The 11194-nt window shown below is 34.2% G+C and overlaps 1 protein-coding gene across 4 annotated transcripts in view; it reads right to left on the minus strand.

Moving 5' to 3' along the window:
- The window catches only part of RTTN (rotatin), a 206593-nt gene that overhangs the window by 146793 nt on the left and 48606 nt on the right, over nucleotides 1-11194 (minus strand). For all 4 annotated transcript variants that reach the window (XR_003568290.1, XM_027852445.1, XM_027852446.1 and 1 more), the window contains exons 17-19: nucleotides 8603-8742; nucleotides 5142-5313; nucleotides 765-864 (exon numbers count right to left, since the gene is read on the minus strand). Coding sequence is in view for 3 of the 4 variants with exons in the window: in XM_027852445.1 (XP_027708246.1) it covers nucleotides 765-864; nucleotides 5142-5313; nucleotides 8603-8742 (412 nt within the window). In the remaining variant the exon portion in view is untranslated. The remainder of the gene's footprint in view (nucleotides 1-764; nucleotides 865-5141; nucleotides 5314-8602; nucleotides 8743-11194) is intronic.

The following is an 11194-nucleotide window of genomic DNA, read 5'->3' on the forward strand; positions in this document are numbered from 1 at the left end:
TTTTTCCTGACAGAACGTTATAGTACTTTAATGAAGCATTAACAAGTATTGACTAAAAAATAGTGTGGTATAGTGGAAAGAGCACTGACTCTGGAGCTGGAGGGCCTTACTACTTGTGCGCCTTCAGTCAAGTAATTTAACTTTCCTAGGCCTCAATCACCTCATCTGTAAAGTGCGAGGGCTGGACTAGGTGGCCTCTGAAGTCCCTCCCACCTCTAGATCTATAATACAAAGGAACAGTTCGAGCTTTGCAATTTCAGAAAGCAATTCATTTACAGCTGGGAATAGAATCTTCCTTAGAAACACTATAAATAATGATACCAACTTTTAACAGTACTGAAGAATTATTCTCTAGAGACAGGAGTAATATAAATGCAAAGTAATTAATAATAGCTAATATGAAGGAAGAGAACATAAGGTTACATACTGATAATACTTCAACTAAGCTAAAGAAAAAAATATCTTACTAGCTGTCTCAAGATCAATTCACAAATATGTACAACATATTAACTACTATATTTCCTATGTAAATCTACTTAGGAATAGATGATTTGATGAAATTCCTCACATATCACATGGCAAAATAGAAATCACACGTACCAGACAAGGTAACACAACACATGGCCTAGTATCAAAATGGCACTATAATTTTAGAAGAAAAAAGATTCATTAAATGATTTTTAGAAGTAGAAAGAATACCATTCCAGACAACAACAAAATAAAACTAACTAACCAGAGTTTCATACTCCCCAAGATTTAGTTACCTTGAAAAATTATGGCTAATTGCTCTAACGCTGACTTCCTCAAAGGTAGGTCAACAACCTCAGAAGTAAAGACTCCATACAATTTTTCAACAGTCTCCATCTAAGAACAAAAATGTATTTATATTTTTATATACAAATAAAATTCTAAAATACAACTTTAATAATTACTCTGCAAGCAAAAATTTTTTAAAATTTACTTTTCTCCTGAGTCACTCAATTTCATATTTATTTTTATATAGTACTAAATTACAATGTCCTTATTATTAGAAAACATTAAATATCTTTGCATTTTTCAACTACGTTGTACTAAGTCGTAAGACAATGGTTCTAACTTTTTGACCCAAGACAAAAAGTTATGCTTCTTCTCTCTGCTTATCTTCTAAATGTCTACTTCTTCTAGTGTAAATAACTGGCATATTACATTGGCTACTTTAAGCAACATTTCCTAAAGATTCTACTAATCACTTTTTAAATTTTACCTTAAAAATCCAAGTTATAGTAATATTCCTATTAACAAAAATAATATTATGCCATATTTTTTTTTTCCATCAGAAACTTTAGAGAAAGAAATTATATAGGAATGTAGGGCATCAAGCCCTGACTTGTCCTCCCCAAAATAGTTGGAGGCTGCCTGGGCCAAGGAACAGACCATGTACTGCCCATTCTTATAACTCTTCCCCAGAGGATTAAACTGAGTTTACCTACGGAGTAGGCTTAGTGTGATTACAAGAATAATATCATATTTTTCCAAGTTTTTATAGAAAGGATGGGTTAAAAGATTAGGAGGACACAGGAGGCCTAAAGGATTTACCAATGAAATAGAAAAAAGAACAAAAAGGAGACACAAACTGCAAACTTCCGAATATTTGTCTAAGATTTGCCCTCCTTTCCCTAAATTGAAAGCAGCATATAAAAGCTGAATTTACAGATATTTTTATATGTATCTTTGAATGCAGAAAACTCTAATAAGCGTAATTTATTAGGATTTTTATGTCACTTAATTTTATTGAGTTTTGTTTTGTTTCAAATAGCCTCCTTCCTTATAAGGAAGTTTAACTTCCAGAGGACAAATTAATGGAGATGTCACTATACTCTCTGACTTTCAATAGAAAGGTGATAGTAGAAAGATGCTTTTCCAGTAATAGCTACCACCACCACCATTACATGAGTATATATTTTTAAGTTTAATAATAACTCACTTTCCATATACACCAAAAAATGTATAATAGCACTTTCTGTGATAGCAAAGAACTAGAAATTGAAGCAAATGTCCATTGATTGGGGAATGGTTAAATAAATTGTAGAACATGAACATAATGGAATATCCTCTTGCTGTAAGAAACAATAAATATGATGAATACTGAGAAACACAAAAAAAACTTGTATGAACTGATGCAAAGTGAAGCAAAGCTATGAAAACAATATACACAATTGACTATAACAATTTAAGTGGAAAAACCAACAACCACAAATGAGTTGTAACTAAATATTGTAAAATTATAAAGAATAAGCTTGATCCTAAATAAGTCAAGATTGGTTCTCTTCCTCTGCAGTGGTAGGGACCCAATGATATGGAATTTTGCACATGATATCAGATATTTTAAATATTTTGATTGGTTTGTTGATTAATTTCCTCTTCTCTTTAAAAAAAAATCTTTGGCATATAAAGGATGGATCTCTGGGATGGGAAAAGGGGGGTCTGAATACAAGGGGAAATATGAATGATATGGAAAAACAAAGGGTACCAATAAAAACAATATTTTTAAAAGAAGTTTTTAAAAAACTCTAGAAATAACTCATATTACAATAGTCCTTTCTCAAAATGACCCTGTGATATAGGTAATAAAAGTCCTGCTATCCCTCTCTGAAGCTAAAGGAGATTAAATATCACACAGTTTGACATAGGTGGATATCATCTCCCACAATTACCTCATTTATTCCAGGCTCTGAGGAAGAGGTGACTTTTCTCCTAACCAAGGGCATTCTCTCATGATTCCTTCACCCTTTTGTCTTTTCCAATACATCGTCCACTATTATCCTACTCACCCCATAATCTTCAGGCTTTTCCTGTCTATTAATTCCTATTGCCTACAAAAACATACAAATTTCCCTCATCATTAAAAAAAAATAATCTCTAGATCCCACCATCCTTGATTTGCTACAGATCTTGCCTCCTTTTATAGTTAGTCTTTACGAAGATCACCTACAGTGCTGTTTCCACTTCTCTACTACCAATTTAAATGGACTCTTTTCAATTCTCTTCATTCTTGACCTCTTTTGCATTTGACACTGTTGACCACTCTCTCCTTCTAACAGGCACTCTTCTAGGTTTTTGTGTCTTGATGTTCTCTCCTAGTTCTTCCGCTACCTATCTGACTGTTCCTTCTCATTCTCCTTTACTCTATGATCATCCATGATCAATGTCATACCTACTGTGTATTAACTGCGGGTATACATCAAGACTCTGCTCTGGGTCCTCTTTTCTTCTCCATACTCTCTCACTTGGTAACCTCACAATCTCCAATAAGTTTAATTATCATCTCTAGAAAGATGATTCTGTTTCTATGTGTGTGTTAATACATACACATATAATGTATATACATATATATAAGATATATAGATAGATATTGACATGTAAAGATTTTTATAGATAGATAGATAGATAGATACTTAGATAAGAGTTATCCAAACTTCTCTATAATTATCAAGGGCACCTCCAACTTTCCAGTCACAAAGGTTCACAGAATTACTGTCATGCTCAACTACTCATTCTCATCAGTTCTCAAATACTGTTTCTACCTCCATAACATTTCTTGTCTTTGCCCTATTCTCTCTTAACTCCACTATACCACGCTGCCTTTGAGCATGGTTTATTAAGTACTTATCTTACTGAGCTCTACCAGCTCTCCCAGGATCTCTTGAGACTAATAGGTCATACCAGCAAGATGGTTAGAAATATAGTCTATTACCACAGAACAAATTATCTTCTCTGAAAAGTTAATAGGCCTATGTAAATGTCAAACTCACAACCTTGATCTCGTTAGAACAATTCTCTATCCAAAACAATTAGCTGGTAAGAAATAAGAAATAATATGGAGTTAAAATGAAACCAAATATATTCAGGTAATTTCAAAGGACAAAATTATACTCACTATATCTCACAAATATCAAAATAATTATCCCCTTACATGTTTAAACTAACTTTACAATGCTAAATCCAAATGGCTGAGTTCTTCCATTGAGTCTATTCACAAATATCTTAGATGAGCAGGTTAGGTAGATAGTGTAAATGGACCATGTATTTGGATTCTGGTTTTCAAATACTAATTTGAAAGAAAGCTAGCATGACATATCAAAGCACTGTCCATTCTACCGAAGTTATTAACATATCAGTATAATATGAAATAATGGACAGTGATTTGCTATTCTTCATCCTTACAGAGTCCAAAAAGTGAAATGACATAAATGTGAAGGATTGACTAAGCATTTTAAAAAGTGATAGCCCACGTGATAATACTATCTATGTAGAATATCAAAACATGAACAGTATTATAAAATATGACCACACAAAGTATGTATATAGCAATTACAAATTAGTTAGTTTATTTTCTGTATTCATTTTCACTTGTTTTACCTTAGTCTGAATGACAAACTACTGCTGTCAGTTCTTGATTACAGCAAATAAATATCTTGAATGAGGATCAGAATTCCCTCAGATTCTCGAGATTATAAGCTCCACATCTTAGTCATCTTAGTGTCTCCAGCAGTCCCTAGCATACCGTCCACTGGCCTGAACTGCTAAATTTAAATCTGATTCAGTGGTCTCTAACCTATCTGCCAATAATTAATACAAAACAGAAAGCACTGAAATACACATACCTGTGCTTTAAGGTATGGAATTCCAAGCAGAATGCAAGATAAAACATAGCCATGACATCCATTTATAACTTCATGCATATATGTTACAGAGCCAACAAATTCATGTAAAAAGTAAAATACTATTCTCTATATTTTAAATATAGGAACTTAGAGTAGATAATAAGGGAAAATAAAGCTAGAATAAAAATACAATTAACTCTTGGATTTCCTGAAAGGGTTGATAGTAACATGTTTGACCAATAACAGATAACCTAACAAGTAATTTCAGAATGCATTAGATCACTTTTTTAGATTTACCTTTCGAATTCTAATCTATTTAAGGTAACGTTAAGATTAATTTAAGCATACCAAATGATGACCCTTGGAAAGGAAACACAAAGTATGGTATCTGACTAGTCTGCAATTTAAAATACATCATAAATAACTTTCCTCCAACATATGTAAACAAAAGCTAAAAACACCACATAAACAGATGCATCAAAATGATATTTGATTCACCTTAATAATTGGTTGTCTTGTGTCATCCAATTTGAGGTCAATAGGTTTTTCCACAATAAATAAGTTGGTTACTTTAGAGAGAAGATTAGCATCTATGAAAGGACGTTTTGTGCTTCTCCCTTCTTCATTCATTAGTTGAAATGCTAAAAGCTTTAATGCTTTGTCTCGTACCCTAAGGACACAAAATATTATTATAAACATGTTTTCTGCCCAAAATTATATATTAAACATACAATATCACAATTACAAAGGGTTATAACATATGCATAAAGGTAAGTGCTTATTTTCTAGATTATAGCATGCAGTTAAAATAGCTTCAGTATATTTATCTTGAACAGGGACTATTAAATGCCAACTTTGTCAGGTTTGTGGTTTCTATGACCCTCCTTATTATGCATATGAAGACATGTTTGCTTCTTAGGACTGTGTAATTACAAGTGCCATTCTTCCCCAGGTGAATGTAAATGAACTGATATTGCTTGCTGGGAAATATGTAGGTACATACAAACATTATACATAACTACATGAATAATTAAGGCTTTCTCCCATTGTTAGGATCTTTGTGTATTAGAAATTTATTGTCCTCTCCAACAGAGAATTTAAGTTAGCATTCTTCTGTAAAATGCCAAGCAGAAAAAAGCCATAAGTGCCTCCATAAGGTCTTTGTCTTCACCTGACAGACCAATCTAAGGACATCTTCTCCAATGAGGTACAGGCAAATTAAAATCAGCTGTCTAAGATTGCAGTTTTATTCTTCCTGCTTTCTTTTTTCACTTCACTCCTAAATCTAGCTGAGGTTTAGTTTTATTCCTCCAACTCTGCAGATCAGCACCATTGAGATTAACATCTTAGTCAAGGTTAACAACTGAATTCATAGTAATTTGGAAATTGGGGCCCAAATGGATTTATACTCTTTTCCCCTATATCACTCAACCAAATGTTTGATCTACAAGTCTAGAGCATGAAAAATGAGGCTGAGTCTACATGTTACATGAGAGTAAGATTATTTATAATTTATAGAATAATCTTAATATAATGTGATTCATTTGTTGCTGGGTCGTTTTTCAGTCATGTCCAACTCTTTGTGATCCCATTTGGGGTTTTCTTGGCAAAGATACTTGAGTGGTTTGCTATTTCTTTCTGCAGCTCACTTTACAGATGACTAACTGAGGCAAACAGGGATAAGTGACTTGCCCAGTTCACAGAACTAGCAAGTGTCTAAGGCCAGATTTGAACTCACCTAAATGAGTCTCCCAGATTCCAGACCCAGCACTCTTATCCACTGAGCCAACTAGCTGCCCATGATTCAATTACACATATTTGGAATAGATTATGGATTAATCTATCTCTCCTCAAATATAAAATTACATATTTTAAAGCCTAAGACAAAACTAAAAATTCATTTTCCATAAAATCAGCTTAACCTGAACTTAATGAAGTCATGCTATTTCTTCGTGATCTCTGCTTCCTTTCCCAGACTTTTACTAACTGGAATTTTGCATAGAATCAAAATTATACTTAAGGGACAAAATCTTCAAACTTCATTTTCTTTCTCTTCTCTGAAAACCAGGATAATCTTTTCCATTTTTCCAATCCTGCAGTACCTCTCCTAGTCTTCATAATCCTTTAAAGATTATTTACAGTAGCCTGGCAATCACATCTGCCAGTTCTTTCGGGACACAAATATGTGGTTTATATGGAGAAGTTACTTGAACTTACCAAGGCATAGTTGTATTTACTGTCCCATCTAGCCACCTCGATTCCATATTTTGTCCATATCTTTTAAAAATACACATTGGTTGATTTGTCTTATACATCACTATCAGTAAATTCAAACAATTCACTTTTTTCTTCCTTATCAGAATTGTTACTCTTTGTGCCTTCAGAATTTCTTTTTTTCTGAATTTCCCATTCTTCTGGGGCTAACTTCATAAGTAGAACTTGCTTCTTATGATCCTAGACAATCTTCCTCAGAACTCTTTGAAATATGCTCTTTTAAAATCAAAGGTCCATATCAGACTATTCCCAACTTTTCCCTTCTTCTCTATCACAAACTCCAAAATGACAAAGTCATTTCCCCCAAGGTTTCTATAATTTCCACCTTATTGGTCAAAACCAGATGCAGAATAAATTTCCCAAGACTGGTTTCTCCACATTTTTGAAGGTTGAACTTGAGAGCAAAGAAATTATAAACTACTATTTTTGGTAGAGTTCTGACAGGTTTTCAGATAACTGACACACAACACCCTCCCCCCCATCAGAATTACACCATACCTCTGTTTTAGGCTTGTTCCTGATCTCCTCATCTATCTCATTTTTCTCTCCAGACAGTCTGAAATATATTACTATTACAATATCATAATTGCCGTTCTTGGGACATGGTCCAATTTGCCAATGCTCTTCTTAAACTACTATGCCCAGAACTGAACATTCTAATCCAGATGTGCCACGACCATAATATTTTTTTTTCAAATATGCGTTCTCTGTGACAACCAGGTTCTGTAGCCTCATATTTCACCTATCCCTTCTAAGTTCCTAAAATCTAAAATTTGATAGTACCCCATCTGTGCATTCATCCCAAGTCACCAATAAAAATGCATGTTTAAACTTACATTAATCTTGCAGATGGATAATTAAATTGGACATAGAATTAAGTAGAAGGAGGAGACTAAACTAGATAGCATTCAAGAATCTATTTTAATGATCCCAAAATGCTCATTGCTACAAAAATCTATCTCCTCATCAGCAATTTGTAAATCAGGGAAGAAAAACCCTTGGAAGAAAAAAGATTACAAGTGACCCAAAGGTTAATGGAAAGATGTTTATTTCCAGGGTATAAGTTTCTAGGGTATATAGCATGTTGCCAGTTATGACTTGCTTACACAACAATAATATAAAATATAACATTCAAGGCCATAGAAGACTAGATGAATCATATAATCATGATGAGAAATAATAAAGGGATGAAATATAACATCGATAGGTCTTTAATGGGAATGTTTTCAAAGTATCTATATCAAATAAAATAACATACACATACATATAAAATTCTAAAACCATTAAAGCTTTATATAAATGCAATTTCTTATTATCCTCAGGTGTGCTTCTGTTCTCATTAATGTCTCTGGTGCTCAACAAAATAACTGTTTGTTTCTCGAAAAACAAACACAGTAATGCTTTCAAGAACATAAAACAATGTATTTTAAAAAGAGACAGATGTAATTAAAGATAACAGGGAAATACATGTGAAACATGACCCACAAAATCATTAAAAGCAGCATCATCTTATTATCAATGTTCTTCGCTAGATATAATGAAGTAAGATTTTCCTTTATTTTTCTTTGGCTCTTACTATAGTTAGAATCTATATCCTCAAACTAATAAAGCCAGTTAATTCCATGAGGAGATTAGCCAGACTTTGCTGAAATTTGCATTTTCTGTAGCTAAACAGTGTTACTTACGATTGCTTTTTCGATAGCAAGAGCCGAAATATAGACTTTAATCTGGAAGTTTCTGGGAGAATCCCACCTCCGCCCTCAGAATTTGTTTCACTCAGAATGAGGATACAGTTGCCCAAGGCGTCTTCTGTGTCTGCATAACCCTAAAACAATTTTAAAATAATATAGATTTTTATAGTTTAGAAATAGTCATAAAACCAAATTCTTTAAAACTACTATAAAATTTTTAATTATATTAATATACATTGAAAATAAGAATTGATTTGCTTTTCAAATAGCTTATAAATCTGTACAGAATAATCTTGAATATTGTGGTGAAAAAAAAAGTAGACATTTTCATTTTCCCCTAACAACTCACAAGATCTGGAAATCCTCACTAAATTTATGTTTAAAATACACAAAATATACAAAAGCTGATTTTTTTTGAAAGCAGATTGTAAACTGCTCACTTTGGGGGAAGTATCAATATTTCTAGTCTACCAGGTTATCACAGAGTGCTGGAAAAGGTGCTTAAATACTGAACACTAGTCATGAGGTTATTTTATAGTATGTTTGCTGACTATATCAGCTATCATTCCTGTTGCCACAGGTTAATCTAAGTAATGTAAAGATGCTATGTTCTGATAACATATGCAGAATTATGTACAGCCACCTGAAGCAAAATCCACTCAATAAATTCTCTTTCAGTACATTAGGGTACTTTAGTGTATCTAGAAAACTAATGCACATCTTCCTTAAGATATATTCACCATCTATTTGGATCCAAGATTGTTTTTAAACTAACATTTCTGACCTTCATCATTATCCAAAGAACAGAACCTTACAGAGTTAAAAAAAAAAAAGTGAACTAGAAAAGATGATATAAGGATTAGTTGAAGCAGCTCAGGATTGAGAAAACAGGCAAAAAATGACCAATGTCTTTAGATATTTCAAGGGTTTTCATCTGGAAGGAGGATTTGATTTATCTTGATTGGCCCCATAAATATAGTCTCATAGGAACTTACAGAAAGGCAGATTTTGGTTTAATGAAAGGAAGAATTTCCTAATTAAAAAAAAGTGTGTAAAAATGGAATGAAATGGACTGTCTTTTGAGGTAGAGAATGATTTAAGTACAGACTGAAATTCAGTCTACTCTGGAGTACTGTAAAAGAGGATCTGAGGTCCCAGCTAGAGAAGAGACTAGGGTTAGTGGATCAATTTAGCTCCAGGGTTATGAATTCAGTAGGGCTGAAACCAATTGGGAGGCCCTGGTAGCAGGGACCCAGTCACAGGGATTTGCCAAGCAACTTAAACCACCACCATCTCCCTTCAGATGCCAATGGGGACAACTCAGGGCCTTGAAACGGAGAACCTTGAAAATAATAATGTGTTCCTCAAACCATCAAATTTGCTTCTAGCCCAACTCCTTCAGCCATCAGTGAAGGGAGAATAAGATGTAAGAAAAATGGAAAGGAGAATGGAAAGGAAAACAAGTTATGAGTGGCTTTGAAAATCAAACAGAAGACTTTATATTTGATCCTAAAAATCAAAGTCTCCTAGAAGGAACCACTGGAGTTTATTGAATGGGATAGAAGAGAGTAGTAACAATATCAGACCTGTGCTTTGAGGAGATTACTGTGACAGCTGAGAGGATGATGGCCTAGAGTAAAGACTTATGGCAGAGAGCCAACCAGAAGACTACTGCAATAGTCCAGACATGAGGTGATGAAGGCCTGCACCAAAATGGTGATAGTGTCAGAGGAAAGAAGAGGCCATATGGGAGACATGTTATGGAGGTAAAATTGACAGGCATTGGCAACAAACTGGATGTAAGAGAAAGGAGGTGAGGAAGAGTGAAGTGTCAAGGCTGACACCTAGATTGTGAGCCTGGTGGACTGGAAGGATTGTGGTACCCTCAATAGTAATAGGAAAGTTAGGAACAGGAGAGAATTTGGAAGAAAAGATAATGAGTTCAACTTTGGACATGCTGAGTTTAAGATGTCTACAGGATGTCTAATTTGAGATGTTCAAAAGGCAGCTCAAGATGCAAGATTGTAAGTGTTCCCCAAAGCTCTGTACTGGGCCTTCTTCTCTTTCTCCTTCTATGCTGTTTTGATGATTCTCAGATCTATTTATCCAGTCCTAACCTTTCTCCTGACCTCCAGTCTCACATCTCTAACTGCCTATTTCAACTACATGCCCCATAGACAAATTCAATATGTTCAAAACTAAATCCATAATCTTTTCCCCAAAATCCTGTCTTCTCTCTTCCAAACCTCCCTACTTTCCAGGGCATCACCATACTTCCAATCAACTAGGTGTTCTCACTCTTTCATCCACCATATTCAATCTGTTGCCAACTCTTGTCATTTTTACCTTTCACAATATCTCTTGTATACACACCCTTCTCAGGTGTGTATACCCTGGTGCAGGTTCTCATCACTTCATGCTTAGATTAATGCAATAACCTTCCACTTGTCTCCTTGCCTTGAGTCTCTCCCCACTCCAATCCATCTTCCATTCAGCTTTCAAATTAATCTTCCTAAAGTGTAGATTTGATCATCTCACACACACACACACACACACACACACACACACACACACACACACACACAC

Source organism: Vombatus ursinus, unplaced genomic scaffold (genome assembly GCF_900497805.2).
Source record: "Vombatus ursinus unplaced genomic scaffold, bare-nosed wombat genome assembly UNPS02009573.1, whole genome shotgun sequence".
NCBI lineage: Eukaryota > Metazoa > Chordata > Mammalia > Diprotodontia > Vombatidae > Vombatus > Vombatus ursinus.